This window comes from Ruditapes philippinarum, unplaced genomic scaffold (assembly GCF_026571515.1).
Source record: "Ruditapes philippinarum isolate M1 unplaced genomic scaffold, ASM2657151v2 ctg4366_1_1_1_1, whole genome shotgun sequence".
Taxonomy (NCBI): domain Eukaryota; kingdom Metazoa; phylum Mollusca; class Bivalvia; order Venerida; family Veneridae; genus Ruditapes; species Ruditapes philippinarum.
The window spans coordinates 42,623-64,908 of record NW_026866550.1 but is presented as its reverse complement, the minus strand read 5'-3'; the positions used below and the strand labels follow the sequence as shown (position 1 = coordinate 64,908).

Here is a 22,286-nt window from a genome sequence, read left to right as displayed (position 1 = left end):
TACATTTAAAGGTATCATATTTAAACATCATGTTGGAGACATTCATTCATAGCTTGAAGTGTGTTTCGTATTTTTTAAACATTAAATCTCTTGTAAAACTAGAACTATCGCTGAATGCGATTCACACCCCCACCAATGTCCTTGACAGAAGACAACTTTGAATGGTGGTAAAGGGAATAATTTTAGTGGCACAGATACATATAAATAAAAAGAAATTATATCTGGTGAAAAAAAGACAAATTGTACAGGTAAAAGTATAAATATATATTGTCAAATTATGTTTGAAACAGTTAAAAACAAGAATTTGTATCAGAGTTACCAAAGTCCCCCACCTTTTAATATGAAGCATAAAATTGTGCTATTTCAAAAGATTGAGGTATGGATTGAAGGACTTTTAGTCCAAATGTTTGATCAATGCTAGTTCTGCAAATGTAACAATAAATTTATTAAAGAAATAAAATGAAACACTGAAGTTAAAAATCTATAATGTTAAGCTTTGATCTCCAAGTGTGACCTTGACCTTGGAGGTAGGGGTATAGGTGTTGTGCATGACATATCATCTTATTATTGTAACTATTTGTACCAAGTATTTTCAAAATTCCTTGAACTATGACGAAGTTATAGATTAGACACAATTATACCCTCTAACAGGCTTAATCTTTGACCTCTTAGTGTGACCTTAGAGGTATAGGACCCATGTTTTGGGCCTGACATATCGTCTTTTTGTTGTGACTTTTTGTGCAAAGTATTGTTAAAATCCCTTGATATATGAAAAAGTTATGGACTGGACACAAAATATACCCTATAACAGACTATGTAAATCTTTAACCTCTACATGTGACCTTGACCTTGGAGGTAGGGACACTAGCGTTAAGCATGACATATCATCTTATCATTGTGACTATTTGTGCCAAGTATTTTCAAAATCCCTTGATCTATACGAAGTTACGGACAGGACAAAAAATATACCATATAATAGACTCTGTTAACTTTTGACCTCTAAGTGTGACCTTGACCTTGAAGGTAGGGGTGCAGGTGTTGTATTTGACATATTGTCTTATTATTGTGACTATTTGTGCCAAGTTATTTCAAAATCCCTTGAACTATAAAGAAGTTCTAGACTGGACACAATATATACCCTTTAACAAGATATGCTAATTTTTGACCTCAAAATGTGACCTTTACCTTGGAGGTAGGGATGCAGGTGTTGCGCATGACACATCGTCGTATTATAGTGACTATCTTTGCCAAGTATTTTAAAAATCCTTTTTTATATGAAAAAGTAATGGACCGGACACAAAATATACCCTATAACAGACTATGTTAATCTTTGGCCTCCAAGCGTAACCTTGACCTTGGAGGTTGGTGACCTTCTGTTGCGCATGACACATTGCCTCATTATTGTTAACAATTGTGGCAAGTATTTACATAATCCCTTTAAAGATAAGAAAGGTATGGACCGGACACGACATATACCCTCAAATAGACAATGTTGACTTTGAATGAGCAAGTGCAACCTTGACCCTGGAGGTAGGGGTCTGGTTGTTGCGCATAACACATCGTCTTATTATAACAAACATTTATGCCAAGTTATTATATATTCCTTTAATAAATGACAAAGTTAAGGACCGGACACGAAAGTGTGATGGACGGACAGACGGACGGAGCCTATTTTTTATCCCCCTTTTATCTACGAAAAGGCAGGGGACAATAACTTTTCATTTTTCAAATGAACTAAACATTTTATAAGTCATTTTTTTTTCTTTCAAGTGTGGCCTTGACCTTAAAGGGACTCCACTGAGGTTTTTTGATATGAAGAAACTGGAAATAATTTTTTGAGATTATTACTCCATTTGATGTAGATCTATACTAATAACTTATTTGCAAATTTTCAGATCATAAGCTCGTTCGTTTTTCCAGAATAATTATTATAAGAGTGAAAATTGCCCCAAAATTGAAAAGCGTTTAAACCCAAACCGGACTGAGAATAGCACAAACACATGTTTTTTAATGTATTTCTTGTATATTTCTTGGTTATATTTTATTAATATATCTGTTTTAAGTGCTCATGTTTATCTATGTGAAACATGAAAATTTTATGTTTTTAGGCTTATAAACCTCAGTGGAGTTCCTTTAAGCTGATACAAGGGTAAGAAAGGTTCTGCACATTGCCCAGTTGGTGTGAACATTTGAATCAAGTTTGAAGAAAATCATTCCATTAGTATAGAATAAATAGAGCGGACACGACATATTGTCTAGTATTTATTGTATGTACATTTAAAGACTTAAAAGAGGCATAACTTTGTCAAAATGAAATACAGAGGTATGAAACTTGAGCTGTATATCTTATTTGTGACACCTCATATATCTTTAAAGATTCAAGCAAATACCTGTTCTAGTTTCAAAAATATTCAAGTAAATGTTAAAATTTAAGAACATTTTCTAAGTTTTGACCTCCTAGTGTGACCTTGACCTTAAGCCGGCACAGAATAACATGGATTCTGCACATAACCTTGTTGAGGTAAACATTTGAGTAAAGTTTAAAGAAAAGACTTCCATTAGTATTGGATTTATAGAGCGTACACAACATATTGTCTAATAAATGTATTTAATTGTATGTAAATTTATAGACTTTAAAAAGGCATTACCTTGTCAAAATGCAATACAGAGTTATGAAACTTGACCTGCATATCTAAATTGTGACACTTCATATATATTTTAAGTTTCAAGCAAAAACCTTTTATAGTTTCAAAAATATTCTTAAAATGTAAAAATTTAAGAATATTTTCTAAGGCAATTGTTTACCTTCAAGTGTGACATTGACCTTAAGCCGGCAAAAGGGTGACATTGGTTCTGCATATTACCTTGTTGATGTGAACATTTGAGCCAAGATTGAAGAAAATCTTCCAATGACTGTAGGACCTACAAAGCGGACACGACATACTGTCTAATATTTAAATGTTTTGACCTTCAATTGTGACCTTGACCTTGAGCTGACACATAGGCAACATGGGTTCTGAACATCCATTTGTTTAGATAAATATTCGAGCCAAGTTTGAAGAAAACCTTTCAAATAGTGTAGGACTTACAGAGCGGACACGACATACTGTCTAATATTTAAATGTTTTGACCTTAAATTGTGACCTTGACCTTGAACTGACACATGAGCAATATGGGTTCCGCACATTCCCTTGTTGAAGTGAACATTTGAGCCAAGTTTGAAGAAAATATTTCAAATAGTGTAGGGCTTACAGAGCGGACATGACATACTGTCCAATGTTTGATTGTTTAATATTTGACATTTAATTGTGACCTTGACCTTGAGCTGACACATTGGCAACATGGGTTTTGCACATTCCCTTGTTGAAGTGAACATTTGAGCCAAGTTTGAAGAAAATCCTTCAATTGGTATATGATTAAAAGAGCGGACACCGCACACACACACACACTTTTTGTGTCGGGGGTATAATAATAACAACATTTATCTCTTTGTATAATTTGTATTATATAGAGAACAAGGGTGCCATAGTCACAAAATACGCCCGTTTACGAAAAAGCTTTAGATGGAGATGGGGGCATTATGGATAAGTGTTATCTAGCAAGCAAGTTTTTATTCTTGGCACTGTGTTGTTAAATGAACCTTAAAACAAATCAATAGGGGAAGATATGCACAGAATGTGTGACCTTGACCTTGGTCGCAGGGACCACCTGAATTTTATGATGCACGGCACTCAGCCTCACAATGATGAACATTTGTGCCAAATTATATTGAAATCCCTCTATGCATGTAGAAGTTTTGCTCCAGACAAGTGTTTTTCTATGAGCTCTAACTGTGACCTTCACCTTTGACCTAGAGACTTGGTTTATGTGCAGGCACTACGTCTCATGGTGGTGAACAATTCTATAAAAGTAACATTAAAATTCCTCCATGCATGTAGAAAATATGCTCCGGACAACATCTGGATATTTAATCATCTCCAGTGACCTTGACCTTGCAAATATTAACCTAAATTAAATGTGTAACACCTGTAGTCATGATAGTTACCAATTGTGCTACAATCCATCAATAAATGATGACTAAATGGTCCCTATAACCATCTTCAAATTTTTATCTGAACTTTGACCTCTATGTGTAACCTTGACTTTGGTCGCAGGATCTGAATTTTGCATGCGACACTCAGCCTCAAAATGGTGAACATTTGTGCCAAGTTATATTGAAAAACACCCTATGAATGTAGAAGTTTTGCTCCGGACAAGCGTTTTTTCAATGAGCTCTAAGTGTGACCTTGACCTTTGACCTGGAGACCTGGATCATGCATGGAGCAATACATATCATGGTGGTGAACATTTCCATAAAGTATTATAAAAATTCTTCCATAACATGTAGGAGATATGCTCCAGACAAAAAATCTGGATATTTCACCATCTTTAGTGACCTTGACCTTGCATATATTGACCTAAAGTACATGTGTCACAGCGGGTAGTCATTATAATGACCATTTGTGTTACAATCCCTCAATAAATGATGATTAAAATCGTCCCTATACACATCTTCATATTTTTATCTTTTTTTAAACGGGCGTATAAAAAGTACATGTAATTTAATAACTAAAAAATTCTGATTTAAGATTTTATTTCTAGGAAATACATTTCATTACAATTCTTAATCTTTGAATGAGCTGAACTGATATTTACTTGAAAATTAAAAATATAATTAAATTTCTATGAGAAAGTTATTTGCATTTGATAAGGTAATTACTGTATGATCTTTATGAACAAATACCAAGTCTACAGAACACCATAGTTATCACAGTTAAGAATCTTGACCAATGAATGAAACATGTGTAAATAATGTTACATTCTTTAGAACATACTCAAGTCCAAGAAAGAGGATTATTTCATGCCCTTTGATTAAATTCTATTTTTAGAATTGAAAGTTTAAGTAGATCAAGGGGAGTAATTGTGTAAGTCATTTATGAACAAAGTAATAACTTTGTTGTCTCCCTTTGATTAAATTCTATTTACAAAATCTGGATATTTCATCATCTTTAGTGACCTTGACCTTGTATATATTGACCTAAATTATATGTATCACAGCCATAGTCTTGATAATGACCATTTGTGTTACAATCCCTCAATAAATGATGACTAAATGGTCCATATACACCATCTTCATATTTTTTATCTGAACTTTGACCTCTATGTGTGACCTTGACCTTGGCCGCAAGGACCTGAATCTTGCACGCGACACTCCGCCTCACAATGGTGAACATTTGTGCCCAAGTAATATTGAAATCCCTCTATACATGTGGAAGTTTTGCTCCGGACAAGCATTTTTCAATGAGCTCTAAGTGTGACCTTGACCTTTGACCTAGAGACCTGGTTCATGTGCGCGACACTGCTCCTCATAGTGGTGAACATTTATATGAAGTTTCATTAAAATCCCTCCATACATGTAGGAGATATGCTCCGGACAAAATTGGACGCCGCCCGCCCGCCCGCCCGCCCGACGCCCGCCCGCCAGGGGGGTTCCCATAATACGTCCCGTTTTTCAAACGGGTATAAAAAAGTAATCACTGGCTAGTTATCAAGCAAAAAACCGTGAGGCGCATTTAATTCTTCTTAAGGTGATACTGTACATTTTTAATGAACAATACGATAACAATAACGTCAACAATCTTCATCCAGATCTACTGAATATTGCAATGACACAAATTTATATCAAACAAATTGAGGAATTCAAACAATCCTTAATTACAACCATAACATAATAAATTGGCATAATGAAATAACTATTCAAATGTCGCTCCGCGTGATCCTTTATTTTTCGTGTAACTTGATATTGATAAACGTTGCATTTAGTTGTTTCATCTAGTTTTTCTAATTTTCTCCACAGTTGATTGTTTTTTTTCTGTTTACACAAATACATTTGTGTCGAAATGTTATGAAATAATATATTCTCATCTGCTTTCTTTTGAAATCATCTTCTAAGTGTTCCATTTCTAATATTTTCAGCTGGTGACCCTATTTTACAGTTACTGTTCTAAAGAAATCTTATTTATTATCAAAAATTGTCTATCGACACATTGTGATATTTAACTAATCTGATATAGAGTTGTAAATAATCAATGCAAGACAAATAACTCAACTGAAATTTGGGGAATGATTTGTTTCTAACATCAAAACTCTTGGTTAAGAATATGTGAAAATAATTAACATTAATCTGGCATTTTTAAAACATTCAAACTGGTAAGAGCCGCTACTTCTTGGACATCATAGTAAGGCGGAAAATATGAGAGGCAGCTTAAATTTCTTAAGTATTTGTTCGTGTATATAATGGTTATATTAGTACAATACATATTTTCTGTCCCCGACTGCATGCTCAGCTCACCACGAATAAGAAAATATTGCTAGCTTGAGGTAATCGATCTTATTCAAATAACATTCAAAATACAACAATAGAAAGTTTAAAAAGTCAAATCTAAGATACAAAAGTAATCACAAATTTCCAATGTGGGAAACATACATTTTATCGTCATGCATATGACAGTGATATAACAACATGCACACAATTTTCATTTTGGCATATAAGCAAGACGATTGTAAATAAAACCTGCAAACAACCAGGCTAAATATTTATTTATAGAAATAACACCAAGATAATACTGGCAGAAAATAACAAGTTTCAATTGGTGACGTAAAATATACAAAATTTCGTTTTCCTGAATGTTTTTACGTTAACAAAACTGGGGCAAATCCTGTAGGAAAACACGTCGGTAAGATATTTGAAACTCCCTAGGCGACTGGTAATATGAAACACGTGTCAGTAATAAATAATTTTAACAATGTATTGCTATGACCTATTTCTGTGTCAATGGGTAAATTTATTAGTGCATGTCAGTTTTTTGTACATAACGAATCGTTATATTTATCGGAGAATTCTACGTTTCGAGAACTGTGAAATAGATCAACATTAATGAAATAAAAAGAGTTCTATATGATAAAAAAGTGAACTTAAAGGTTTGCAGCAAAATAGACAAATCACCAGCTGTTACTCATGTATGAATATAATTTACAATAGAGCCATACAGCCTTACAGCAAGTAAAATGAGACCAGAGAAAAGTAAACATTCAATCTCTTTGATGAAATATTAGATATAAATTAAAAACATTTTGATAGCTTGTAAATCTATACTATAAATAAGTATTTAAGCCAAAATTATAATAAAACGCATGCACACATTTTACATTAATTAGTAACATAATAAATATGTACATCACTTCGCACAAAAATACATGAACATGTCATGTGTGGTTGTTCTATTTAAAATAAGTAAGGAAATGCATTATTTATAATTAAAATAATAAAGATGATGATAAAAACATTTATATAGTTATAATTGTGTGACGGCAGAGTAAAACGATGTAAACAATACAAAATGTAACTTGAACTTTATAACAAAAACACTCGGACTATACTGTATCGATTGATTTATTCAATAGAGTAATTCTACTAAGAAACCCCACATTTGGAAGTAAATAAAGGTATATTATTTTAAGTTGTACATATATCGTTACTATTTAATAAATGCTTTAATATCATTATTATACAGCGTAATTACAGCTATACAGCGTTATTACAGCGTTTGAAAATACTTGTTATAACCACTTCGTTTAATTAAAACTGACACTATCTTGTGTCGGAAACGAGTGCCTGACAATATAAAGTTGTGAAGGGATTTTTCATTGATTTGCATCACTTATCCTTAGGTTACCAGCTAAAATTTCATTTTCAAAATAATGAGAAAGGTTATTAAATTTTAATTTGGGTACAACAAGTTTTTCGATATTACAATGTTAATAGTCATTCACTGGTTCGTGCAATTTGACAAACATGCTTAGTACTAAGCGAGGCTCAATTTTATATTATGTTACTGTATATTTAAATCTGTTTCTATAAATATACATTTTATTTGATATAACTATTATCATAAATAAAATATAATATTAAATGGCAATTCTGACTTTAGTTTAAAAAAAGTACAAACTTTCATTAAAAATAGTATGCAAAAAGAATGAATCGGCCAAACATTATTCAAAAATGACACTGAACAATAGCTGAATAGCTAAAATAAATAAAATGAATGCCTATATCAGATAAGTGTTTTATATACACATACATATTAAATCTATTAATTGCAAGTTTTGATCACATTAATATGTAAGTACAAAAATTATTAACTACGAACTTATGACGGTCTTACATAATGCCCTAGTAACATTTTTGTATTATGGCTGAGAATGTCTCGACATAATCTTAATGAGGCTTTCATTAAAATCTGAGACGCAATATCAATAAATGTCAAGAATGCCAATACGCCATCGAGTCATATGGTAGAACACTCCTGCATTTTAAATACACGCCTGGTCATTTTACATAACACCTTTATTGCTTATTCGTTAAAAACCGACATTTATTGTTGGGTATTTATATTTAATGAGGACAGTATTACACATGAAGAACATAAACCGCAAAAGAATGGCAGATGAGACTTTACTGAATTTGAAGTTATGGATTAAAAACTAAATTTTATTGCTTTGAATTCATTTTTGTAATTTTTAAAAAGGGATATCAAAAGCAAATGATAAAATATGACACATTAACTTAACTATGATAAGTTTGATAAGTATACATACGTTAAGATACACCGATATGTTTACAAACGAAATATTTTTATTGAAGTCATTCATTCAAAGCAAGCTCTAAGTGCTCCTTAGACATGCATAATTAACTGAAAGGCTTCTGTTTATAGCTATAATTAACATTACATTTAATTTCACGGATACTTATTTTACATTTTAAATTGAATTGATTTGTGATTCAAAAATAGAATTATTTTCCTTTAAAGTTTCTTTTAAATCAAACTATCTCTCCCAAAAGCAATTTGAAAATGTGTTAATGCAATATTGTCTATCTGTTCTAAATAACCAAAGAATGAGTCACAAACACATTTATTAGACATTTCATTTCATTTATTGGCAAATCGACATAATAATGTCTTTGACCATTTACACATAGTAATACACATGGTCAAGACATACAGTACACATAAAAGATACACAAATAAATACACATTTAATCTTTACATAATAAATATTCAAAATACATTTATGCAATAGATATTATACAAATAGAGTTCTAACTCAAATAATCTTAGTATCTTTACATAGTTATGCACATATCTGCAAACAGTGGCTTACATTAGTGTTTGAATTTCTGGCCTAGTATTCACTCTAATTTAAGATCCAAAATAAAAAAACATTTGTTTATTGTTCATACTCAAATAACAACTTGATTTAAATTAACGTTATCTTACATGCTAATCAAATGTTAGAATTAATTCATTGTTACTTTTTCAAGATATGGGCATTTTAAAATTTATCCGTGAATTGATCTCGATTCTAAAATGTATCCTTATTATGTTCCAATTATATATATTTTTATTGTGTTTAATTTTCCATTTCAGCCCCAAAAGTATGTATATGTACAAATAAGCATTTTTTTACAATTTGTTTATTTACCATAATCTTTTTTGCATTATACTATCAATTTTAATTTCATGAAGCAATCAAAATAAAATAAGGATCATTAAAATTTCGATCCTGATCTTTTCTAAGTAAACAAGGGGCCAGATCAATTTTGCATATTTAATTTAGACTGAATTTCATTAATGTAGTTACTTTTGTATTGGTTCTATACGAAAATCATAAGCATCAAATCAAATATAAAGCATGGCTTATATTGTATACGAATGTCAGAGTCCCGAATGGCATTTTTGTTTGGCAAATTGTTCTTTGAATTTGTAAAATGAACTATTTTCTACTGCTTACCATAAGAAAATCATTGGTCTGATTCTGATGAGAATTAGCCAAAACAACAGTTTAGAGGTTCATTTATACGACAATAATAGGCAGGAAGCTCTTACTCAAGGAAGGCCCGCATGACATGGTCGTGTTTCCGTTGAAGATTTATTCTTCTGAACATAATTCTTCATTTTTTCGTAAAAGGCACTATTTTCTACAGCTCACCGTAAGACCAGCATAGGTTTTATTCTATTGTTAGTTAGACATAACAAAAGTTCTCGGAAATATTAGGCACAAAACTTTAGATTTGGGAATGATCGCATCGCATAGTCTCTTTTTTGGTTGGCGATTTGTTGTTTCTGTTTATTGAGTCTTCGTAAGAAATCTGTTGCGAATTAGCCATAACAATAGTTTGGTTATCCGTATTTGTGTACACTTCCCATAAACGTTTAGCTTTGGGAAAAAGTCGTGTATTACATAAATAATTGACCTCGAACATCCTGACATCCTGAATAATAACATGTTTAGGTTTTAATGTTTGGGTTCCAAATTATTTAAGAACATATGATTTTCAATACAAAATGTACGAATGCCAAATTGTGCAATTTTCGCGGTTACATTTTATTTCGGTTTGCTCGTTGAAAGACTAAATAGTGTTAGGCAATAATCATAAAAAACTTTAACATACAGAAATATATTTGGCATTTTCCGTTGCAATAACAATAGAAAATTCGATTTTTGCTACAATATAAAGACTACATAGCATGACGCTATTTATGATTGGCGAATTGTTGTTTTTTCTTTTCTGTTTATGGAGCCTTCAAAATTCTGTAATAAGAACTACACGCTATAGCTTACCGTCAAGAAACCATTTGTCCGATGCGAATTAACCAACCAGTACCAAGCAATGAGTGTAAAGTTTTGTCATTGACCGTTCGAACCTACTTGTCTGACGCATTAGATACTCGGTCACAACACTACTCTATATAATTGGATAGACAAAATGTATAGTATCGAAAGATATATGTAGTATACACACTTCCATTGTATTTCCAGACACAGTAGGCGAAAATATATATGCTTTTCTCAGACGTTACACACAAATGGACAATTTCCAACAGGGAAATACAGCATGCGAAATTACTTTGTCTAGATTAAGAATATAATCAAATCTTTTTATGCATATTTGATAATATTTATTGCAAAATATGGTAAATATAAATTTAAAGAACATTGTGTAACAATATAAAATTACCATTAAAGTAACATTTTGTTTCTGCACCAAATTGCGTTTTTCTCGTTTAAATGATGATTTAAAACATATAAGATGCTTATAACCATATAAAAGTAGAACTTAACCAGAAATCGTTTGTCATAAAAGTGGGAAAATATAAACAAACTAGTAATTTGACTTCCAAACCAAATGCTTTTTATCACTAAATGAACATAGTGTTATATAGTGGCAGAAGAAAATTAATCCAGAAAAATTGGTCAATGAGTAACCTTTTGAAAATTATAATAGAACATCAAAATTAAAAAGTTTTGGAGAAATACAAATAAAAGATTTTCTGAGGCATACTAGACCTTTAAAACGTATACGTGTCTTTTTTGAAATCCTAAATACATGCTATAGACGCAACAAAATATTGTTAAGAAAAAAATAGTTAATTCATATAAAGTTAATTATGAAAACTCAGACTGCAAAATTAAATTTCTTTAATATTTTTTGTTATAATTGACTGCATAAGTAACAACAAAATGAAACATTTGTTATGAATTATCAACCCTAAAATGAAACGATGTTCAAGAAGAAAATACTTGATTCCATTTGACGTTTGCGCAATCTTGACCGATGAAAAATCGTGAAAATGTTACTCATAAATCGCTTTCAACAATGATTAAAAGATATGCCTCAAGTACATTAACGTGAAATTTGCGTAAATGATAAATTATTTTGATGACAATACATACAAAAGACACAAGTCCTTTCACGTGTCTTGTTAACTAAAACGGTACTTTTTCATAAGATTTTCAATGAATATAGTTTAAAGGTGTTTAAAATATAATATTTCATTTGGCCACCTAAACTATTGAATTTGAGGAATTTTACGTTGTGAAATTGCCTTTATGTTTTTAATTAAAGCAAAAAAAAATTGATTTGATATTTTTAGGTAAAATACAGAAGTGTGATGGGAAACTGAACATTAATATAAATAAGCATGTATTCCTTTTATTGTCATTTTAGATGTTAAATTTTTTTAGCAAATTAAGTCAGGGTTTCGTTAACTATTGTGCTAAAAATATCTCCGATAGCTATTTAACTTTAGACAACTTACCCACTTAAGAAGCAAAACGTATTTTGGAAAGTTACACAATGTTATTAATATTTATATATAACACAAACATTATTAAATGTAGAAATAAGCAACTCATAAATCATAAATAAAATTTTCTTGTATCACATGATCATGATTGAGTGTGTTTGCAATGTAACCATGTTTACATAGAGGATATTTGTTTAGTTCAGTGTAAGATCGGAATTTTTTCACCGAGTGAGCACCTAAAGGTATATTTCACGAGTGGCGCAGCCACGAATGAATTTTGGTGTTCACAAGGTGAAATATATTTCAATCTTACACTAAACTAAACAAATTTTCTGTTTATTAAATGCAAAGAAACGTTTTAAAAAGACATTTAACCTAATACTGAATGAAAAGCGCGCCAAATAATAATACAACGTGACGTCATTTACGACGTCACGTCATTAAGTTGGTACCCAGTACTGTGCACGCTGGTATTTCACTACAACAACGTAAGGGGCTTAAATTCAAAACAGTGAAATTATCAAAGTGGTAATTTCACTGTTTCAAACAGTGAAATTACCAGTTTTATATCACTGATATATTTCTATAAACCACCGAAAAGCATGTAATAAAAAATAATGGTCATAAACAATTTTATCTTATCAGCAGTATTTATCTGTTCAATAAACACTTTGCAAGATTCTTGTCATATTTGTAAGAAATAAAACAATACAACATTTAAAATATAATCAAACTGATCGATTTAAGTTCAAACAGATTTAAAATACAATCCGCTTGTGATCATATCTTTTTAGATGCAAACAATTTTACATTTTTTTTAAATAATATGTGACACCGAGCATCAATCATTATTTAACAATTGTGAAGAAATATTCTAGAGATTTTCTTTTTCGGATCAAACTGTGAAGTCAGGTGCAGATAATTTTTGATTATTGTTTCGTATTTTTGTGTTAATTTATATCGAATAAAAATGTCAAATTTAGCAGAGAATAAAATAACTTTTGGCACTCAGTCTGAAAATGAATAAATCTGTGTCTATGAACCAATGAATAAATCTGTATCTATAAACCAATAGTCTTTGCAAGACGTATGCAATAGCAGCAATATGACTATGTTTATGTTATATATTGTGTTCCTCTATAGCATTTGCTCATTTTGTTAAACAAACCGACAATTCGTTTTTATAAAAGTAACCTTGATGTTTTTTTGTTTTTTTTTCAGAAAAACAAACCATTTCGGATCTATCAGTTGTATTTCGTTTTACCGTTCTTGATTACGACGTTATACTATACGCTAGACATTTGAAATTTCATTGTTCAGAAACAAAGGGAATCGTTTTGTTCAGAGACAAAATTAAATGAATTCTGAAATAAATAATAATTATGCATGTTTACTTTAAAGTACGAATGTTTAGACACATTGTCATACTAAACGCCTAAGAAACAGTAATTTATAGATGTTAACATGTGTTATTCTATTAAAGTAATGTTGTCTTTCTTGATAATTGCTAAATTAAACAATTTTCGCAGTGGCAAATAAATAGAATTGCTATTCCATCTTATTTTAAAAACGTGTTTGTCAGACATCAATTTATAATTCGTGTGGATAATGGCAAATCTAACTAATTCTAACATTATAACATAATTGTCTTCATATCACTTTCCTAAAACAAAATCAAAGTGACTAGCTTAAGCACGTGATTGTAATATGTACGTTTGAGTTGTTTTGGTTGTTGTTGTTCTCGTGTTTACAAAATTAATATAATTCATAGTCATACCGATTACGTTACGAACACTCGAGTGTTATAAAGTTACCTATAAAATATGTACAATATAATTATAGTTATTAAGTAAAATAACTCTAAACAATTCGCTTTTACCTAAATAAATATGCAAGCAGCATGCAAAATACAATAACAAAACAATGATTGATGTTATATTTGTAATGTTTGACATTACTCTTTTCTGACATTTTTGTGCTCTTTTTAAATCGAAGACAAGATCAAAGTGTCACAAGGCTCGATATAATAACATGGACATAGATGAGTTAGGAAGAAGAATGAATAAACCGGCTTACTTGATAAGAAACTGTGCTTTATTCTAAAAATTCCAAAAGAAATTTCAACACGAAGCATATGATTTTCTACATGAAACTAACTAAAACTAAAAAAAAATTTCGTAGAATTGGACTTAACAAAATTTTGTACTTTTTGTTTGTATTATATCGAAGAAAAAACCATCTATATTCTATAAATTATATCCATTGCGAATTCACATAATTCCGAGGGCATGAAACTGCGTGGTTTCGTCACAAATAACATTTTTGATATAATTGTAATGAATTGTCTTTTTCTTGCAAAATGTAAAATGAAAATAATGAATTTTAATAATCGTACAATAGATAAGAGATTATTTATTTCTTGATCCGAAAAACAAGAATTACGACTTTATTCCAAAACAAAAAAGACGATTGAAAAAAGGTAGGAATTACAAGCAAAGACTTCCTTAAATTGACACAGTTACGATTCTTTTGAGATTTATTTGTACTGTATCATTCTAAAGTATTTCTAAAGTAAGTCTTTTCAAGCCATTAAATTCAAATTTTGCACCGAATGTCTAAGCTTTTACTATATTTCAAATTATTGTTTTTATGACGACAGCTTTTGAATACTTTAGTTCGTTGATAAAATTGCAACCAGGACGTTGTTTAAAAGACTTTCTTTCAGAAGTGTTCAAGTTACAAATTTTGGACATGAGAGTTCTGTAAACACTTGACACATGTTTACTAATGTGACCGACCTTTGTAGAAGTAGCTACCAAAATGTTAAAACAGTTCTCGTTAACATTATAAAATTATTCGAAAACACTGATAAAGATTATTTCTGTCTGAGGCATGTTTAACATTGTTACAAAACACAAATTCATTTGCAACCGATGACTGACAGACATAAATGCAATTAAGAAAAAAGAAGTGGATATCATCTGTCATTTGACATAACGAAACTTATTTTTACAACTTTTTGATCTGAAAGATAAGATTTTACGATCTACTTAAAAAATGGTGAAATGATGCATTTAGGTCAATCGAAACAAATCGATCTCTTTGTATTATATGCGGTATAAAAGCAAGGACAAAGTAAACAACCTGTTTAAGCCGGTGCTAGGTGTCCTCACTTGTTTACTGTTCGGTTAGAGTCGATGACTTCTAATCCATTTACCTCTCTGGCTAGGGTTCATCCCCGGGAGATGCTTTGGTACTTAAGAGCGGAAGAAGGTTATCTAGTCCTGTTGTAACTCACAGGAACAATGGTGAGGAAACTACCCGCCTATATGACTGAAATACTATTGGGAAAAGGCGTAAAATGAAACAAACAAACAAAACTGTTAAATCACCTCAGGATATGTGGCCTGTTTTTTAAATTTGTCTTTTGACGTGTTATTGTAATATGCAGGCTTCATATGTCCGCTCTAGGTTTTTTAGTGTGTTGGGGCCCGCGTCCTGCGAACGTTGTCTCTGCCTTGTGGATATTTATTCTTGTTGTTTGTTTGTTTTTTGTGTTTTTTTGTGTGTTTTTTTTTCATTCGGTTAAACGATCACCTGGGCCTATTGTTTAATCTTTTATCTGTTTTCTTTAAATTCCTCGTCAGTTACAAATTATTCAATCATTTATTTGTTTTCTTTGAATTCCTTATCAGTTACAAATTATTTATCATTGCAGTGATTAGCCTGTCCGTGCTCTGCCTTGTGCCCGGTCCCGTTTTTGTTAAGGGTTCGTCTGGGCTCCTCGCCACTGGTTCTTGTTGCTGGGTCGTGTTGGTGTTGCCTTCATTGAACACCGCCTTTTCTTGTTGGTCTTTTTTTATCATATTGTAGTGTAGGGGCGCAAGCGATTGGGGTTCATTTCTCGTGAGAAACCTTGCTTAGATTCATTTTCTTTACTTAAGTACCTTAAAAATATTCTCAGTCATATAGTTGCTATGCATATTTTATAATTTTAGATCTATAAACTAGATGTTATGATTTATGTACACTGTGCTTCCTCTCAATATACTTGACCATTGTATGAAATAGTATTAAATTCCAACAAGTAGTTTTCAAGTAATGCTCTGGACAAGAAAAAAGAAATGGAAAAGTAACAAAGGGCAATAACTCTATAATTACTCTGGACAGAGTTGTAGTTCTTGTGCACTGTACTTCCTCTTATTGTGCTTGATCATTGTATGATTTTTTGGAATTCAAACCAGTATGTTTTAAGTTATGCTCTGGACAAGGAAAAGTATGAATAGGCAATAACTCTGTAATTTGTCAAAATGGTGTTATGGTTATTGTGCACTGCACTTCCTCTTAATGTGCTTTACAATTGCATGAAGTTGTACTGAATTTCAACCAGTAGTTTTCAAGTAATGGTCTAGACAAAGAAAAGTAACAAAGGGCGGTAACTCTGTAATTAGACAAGATGGAGTTATTGTTCTTGTGCACTGCACTCCCTCTAAATGTGCGTGACCATTGTATGAAATTATATTGAATTCCAACCATTAGTCTTCAAGTTATTGTCCGGACAAAAGAAAGCAATGGAAAAGTAACAAAGGACAATAACTCTGTTATTACTTTAGATAGGGTTATGGTTCTTGTGCACTGCACTTCCCTTGTTGTACTTGATAATTGTATGAAGTTGTTTTGAATTCCAACCAGTAGTTTTCAAGTTATGCTTCGGACAAGGAAAAGTATCAAAGGGCAATTACTCTGTAATTAGTCAAGATGGATTTATGATTCTTGTGCACTGCACTTGCCTTTGGGCTATTATAAAGAACCAGAAACATGATCATCGTTACTTGACCCATTTTTCCGAGAGTTTCAATAAAACAATATTGAAGTAATTTGGTGGTTGTGTCTTCTTATTAAATTAATCTATTACATAAATTATGAAATACAAGGCCTTAAACTCAAAAAGGGACTGGGAGGAAAACCTTGTCACGTCTGCTTACTTCGCAGAACCCGGGAAAAGAGAAAGAAGAAAGCCGGGAGTTCCGCATGAAGAAAATCACGAAAAAATCATGCGATAGGCACAACACCCCTAAATTATCGGACAAGTATATCAAAGTACTTAAAGTATGAAAAATAGACGTCACCACACCCCTCCCCCACTTTATTTGGAAAAGAGTCAACTTACCATTTATTAAATTAAAATATCCTTACTTCAAAAACAGTGTTATCCTCCCCCACAGTAGATGAAGACGCCATTTATTTGAAACCCTAGATAGATTATGGCGGTCAGTTTTATCTCTGATCCTGGACTTCAAACCAGTACAAAGAGAACATCCTTCAACGCAAGCCCTGACGTCTTGCTAAGCCTACCAGGCAAGCAATCTGCTTTTTTCCTTCCTCAACTCATCCTCTTCCTTATTGCCTACAAGGCAATCATCCTTATCGCCTACAAGGCAATCTTCTTTATTGCCTACAAGGCAATCTTCTCCATTGCCTAACAGGCAATCTTCTTTATTGCCTAACAGGCAATCTTCATCTTTGCCGAACAGGCAATCTACATCTTTGCCTAACAGGCAATCTTCATATTGTCGTGTGAACCGTACCACGGCCAAAAGCTCTCTTCTTGTCACGCAATAATTTTGTTGTTCCGGAGTCAAAATGTATCTCCCATAGGCCACAACTTTTTCTTGTCCCTTCTGTATTTGTAGTAATTCCGCAGCTACAGCTATATTTGAAGCGTCTGTATCCAATACAAACTCATCATGATTGTTCGGTAATGCTAGGACTGGTTGACTTATTAAAGTTTTCTTTAAGACATCAAAAGCATTTTTTTGTTCTTCCTCCCATTTAAATTTGTCTTTCCCAACATTTCTATATAATGGTTCACTCATTTCGGCAAAATTTTTCACAAACATCCTGTTATAATTTACCAACCCTATAAATCTTTGAACATCTTTCGAACATTGTGGAGTTTCCCAATTTTGAACTACCTTAATGTCTTTTTCCGCCATTGAAAGTCTATCATTACTTGCAATGCGCCCAAGAATTTCGACTTCATCCTGAAAAAATATGCATTTCTTAGGTTTTAATTTCAGTCCATATTTTCTAAAGCGCTGTAATGCTTCTTCAAGATTTTGAAGATGATCATCAAAGGTCTTACCAAGAACTAAAATGTCATCAAGAAAAGCAAGTACTGTTTTCCAATTCAAACCTCGTAACACGAGATTCACAACGCGCGAAAAAGTTGCAGGCGCATTACATAACCCGAATCCCATACGGAAATGTTCAAAAAGGCCATATTTTGTGACAAAAGCAGTTTTATGCCGATCTTTTTCTATAATCTTTATCTGCCAATATGCAGAATTTGCGTCCAACTTGGAAAACCAATAGTTTTCTGCAAGAGTGTCCAAACAGTCATCCACTAATGCAATGGAAAGACATCCTTTACTGTGCAATCATTCAGTGCTCTATAACCGATGCACCACCGTACACTGTTGTCGCGTTTCCGTATGTGTACTGGAGCTGATGCCCATTCTGAAGTTGATTCTTGTATTACTTTAGCATCAAGCATCTTATTTAAATGTGCTTCCTCTTCATTTACGAAACACGCTGGAGTCCGGCGCATGCGCTGTTTCACTGGTTTAGCATTGCCAGTATCTATGCCATGCTCTAATTCCGTAAAGATTCCCAAATCAAACTCGGATTCTGCAAATACATCCTTTTAACTACACAAAAATGCTGCTAACTTGTCTTTTTTGATCTTCATTCAAATGATTGATCGACCTTTCATACATGTCCTTCAAATGGTCTGGTATTAATTCCTTATCAGAAAATGTACTTGTTTTTGACAAAGATCCAACATATATGTGCTCTTCTTCCCTCTGACGCATAACCTCTGAAACTTGAACAGCCATGCCTACTTCACTCCCTTTCTTCATCACTCGGTATTTATCAGAAGTGTTTAATACACACACTATTGCTTCTTTTTCCTTTTTGTGTAATGTCTTTAGCATGAACATTTTCAAGTTTTCATTCGGCTCGACCATAAAATCACGCATATTATAATCTAAATTACATGGTATGTACATAGCACTATTTGGAGGGACTACCTTTCTTTTAGCAACAGACATTCTTGCAATAACAGGGTCATAATCATTACTGACTTCACGCAGACGTATGTCTTCTCCATCTAATTTTAGTATGCCCTCGACCATTTCTAAAACACATCTTTTATTGAGCAAGTCAAAGCCTAACAACATATCCTGAACAACATCCGCAACATGTATTGTTTCTTCATACACCTTTGTTCCTATCTGAAGCCTAGCAGGCCCTGCAATAAATCCTTTAGTAGTCTGATCTTTCGCTGCTGTCCACAATGTTATGTCCATGATTTTCTTTGGCTTAACCTTTAACCTATTGAAAATTTCTGTAGAACTTATAGTTTTCTCCGCCCCTGTGTCCACCACAGCTTCTACATCTATATCACCAACCTTTACAATTGTTCTATACTGGGACCCAGAAAATAATGCACAAATAGTAACATTTTCTTTCTCGGAACAATTAGATATACTTTTATCTTCATTTCTAGATGAATATTCCGACAACACTGGAGACTCCTTATTTACACCCTCATTATTTACATTCAAATTTACAGTGACTTTATCTGTGTCCCTATCTATTTTGCCAATTGTCTTTCTTCTTTGCTCTTTTATTTCTACAATTGATTGACCCTTCTGTTGTGTAGATATCATTGGTTCATTGCTTTGACGGCCATCAAATTCAAGGGTCGAGCTTCGACACTCTAACACGACCCCAGTTTGTTTAAATCCTTTGCATCACTCTTTATCTCACTAACTGGCTGTCTAATTAATTGTCTTCAGTAGAGTTTCAAGAGGAGCGGTGGCCTTATGGTTAAGGTGTCTGCCTCTCAACCAAGAAATCATGGGTTCGAGCCCTACTCGGGTCACGACCATGTTTCTCCATAAGACACCAGTACTGGTTGGTTCCAGGAAGCGGACTCGAAAGTGATTGATATAAGTTGCAAGAACTTGTTTCGCAATCGAGCTTAAATAAATATGTTTAAACTAATTAATTGTCTTGCTGATACTGGGCAGTTTTCCTTAATTGCCCCTTCCTCTTGCAACCAAAACATTCAATCTCTGGACAATTGAATTTGATATGCCCCTGCTGATTACAATTGTAACACAATTGTTCCCCTTGCTGATCATTGCTGCTATTTCCCTCTTTATTCCAAGTATCCCTACTACCATAGTATCTATTATCTCTGTTGCTATTTCTGTTGTTATCCTGATTCCAATTGTTATAGCTTCTTTTATTGTTGTAATAACCTCTGTTGTTAATATAATAACCTCTATTGCTGTTATTATTGTAATAACCTCTACTGTTATTGTTATTGTTGTAATAACCTCTACTATTATTGCCGCCTCTTGGATATTGATTTTGACCATTGTTTCCTCTAGATTCATTTATTGCTTGACTGATCATTTTTTGTACATCGTTCAATGATAAAGAATCACTTGCTTTACCGGATGGGACTTGATAAACATTAATTGACGCAGCTCCACCTTCTTCATCTTTGTCTCGCATACCACGCGAACTTTTCAATTTACCATAAATGCTCTGTTGAACTTGCTGATACTTTCTTATATATTCTTCAGCTGCTTCCATTGTCTTATGTTCGTGCATACCTGTAATCTGACCTGCTGCTTTATCATATAAACCCTCGCAAAAGCGTACTATTGTTTGTCTGTTTGCATATTTCTCAGGAAGTTCTTTAAAAGCGCGCGATGCCAATTTTCTTATACGATCTGACCATTCCTCTAATGGTTCATTAGCATTCTGAGATGCTTGCACAAAACGCGAGTGTGCCGTTTCTGGTAATTCTTTTAATCCAAAGCGATTATCCAGTTTTTTCATTAATGCTCTGTATGATAGATCATCATCCTCGGATATAGCTGTGTAAAATTCTGCTGCTTTACCAGTAAGTCTGAAACATAAATGGTATAAACATTCATCATTGCCCCATTTATTGGTTTTAGCAAATAGTGTGATTTTTTTCTTGAAGGTGAGCCAACCTTCATTTCCACTGTATGTAAATTTGGAATTTTTCCTATATACTTCTTAGGTTGATATTCACTGTCATCACTAGAAGATGAACTCCTCATCTTTTTATTCTTGTCTTTCTTCTTGGAAGATTTTCTTTCATCTTCACTGTTATCAGCATCTGAAGATGAACTACTTATTTGTTTATGGTACTTTGAGTGTTTCTTTTTCCTTTTTTCTCTCTTCTTGAAAGATCTTTTTTATCATCACTGCTATCAGCATCAGAAGATAAACTAATGATTTGTGTATGAGTTTTTGAGTGTTTCTCTTCTCTAAGCCTTGTTTCAAATGATTTTGATTCCTTCTTTGATGATATTTTCTTTGGTCTACAATATCCATCATCTAATATAGTAAACTCATCAGAGGAATAATTGCTTCTTCTGTGAATCTTTTCCTTCTTACCTCTTGATTCAATTTTGTTTTCTTTCTTCAACCGTAATGGCGTTTGCATTCTTTCATTGACTTCTTCTCTTAAATTATGAAAAAGACTTTCCATTTTTTCTTCCGAACGCCTGACACCTTTTTCGAATATCCCCATCAATCGTTGTGCCAGCCTCTCTGAATCTGCCATTTGCATTTCCTTTTCTTTTCTTTCGAACTCTTCTTTTTCATTTATATATTTTAAAAAATTTGATAATTCTTCTTGATTGTTAACTTGACGGATATCACTTTTATGGTCAAATCTATCCCTTTGTGGGTCAAATCTATCCCTTTGTTGGTCAAATATATCCCTTTGTTGTTCAAATCTATCCCTTTGTTGGTCAAATCTACTACTGATATATAATTGTTCTTCTTGGTTTAGATTTAAATCATCCGTTGACTCAGTTAAAATTGATAATTTTTTCTCAAAATCTGTGTGCTCCAACATTGTGCTATTCACTCGACCTTTTAAATATGAATGTTAAATTTCTTCATCAAAATTAATACCATTGTTTCTCAAACTTAATATTCTATCAGCAATAGCATTGCCAACACCAGGAATTTGCATCA

General features: G+C 32.5%; 1 protein-coding gene across 1 annotated transcript; it reads right to left on the bottom strand.

Annotated features, from left to right (window-relative positions):
• Nucleotides 1-20,261: 20,261 nt before the first annotated feature.
• LOC132732850 (probable cyclin-dependent serine/threonine-protein kinase DDB_G0292550) lies at nucleotides 20,262-21,867 on the bottom strand. The gene is made up of 3 exons (XM_060719370.1): nucleotides 21,450-21,867; nucleotides 21,312-21,417; nucleotides 20,262-21,180 (listed from the first exon to the last, which is right to left on the bottom strand). The coding sequence occupies exons 1-3, from the start codon at nucleotides 21,865-21,867 to the stop codon at nucleotides 20,262-20,264; spliced, it is 1,443 nt and encodes a 480-aa protein (XP_060575353.1).
• Nucleotides 21,868-22,286: the final 419 nt, after the last annotated feature.

Coding starts and splice junctions, on each gene's coding strand:
- LOC132732850 (XM_060719370.1), bottom strand. CDS start 21,867: ATGGCAGATTCAGAGAGGCTGGCACAACGATTGATGGGGATATTCGAA. Junction 21,418..21,449: donor AGGAAAAAGAAACACTCAAA/GTACCATAAACA, acceptor GTTCATCTTCAG/ATGCTGATAACAGTGAAGAT. Junction 21,181..21,311: donor AGTGAATATCAACCTAAGAA/GTATATAGGAAA, acceptor TTTATGTTTCAG/ACTTACTGGTAAAGCAGCAG.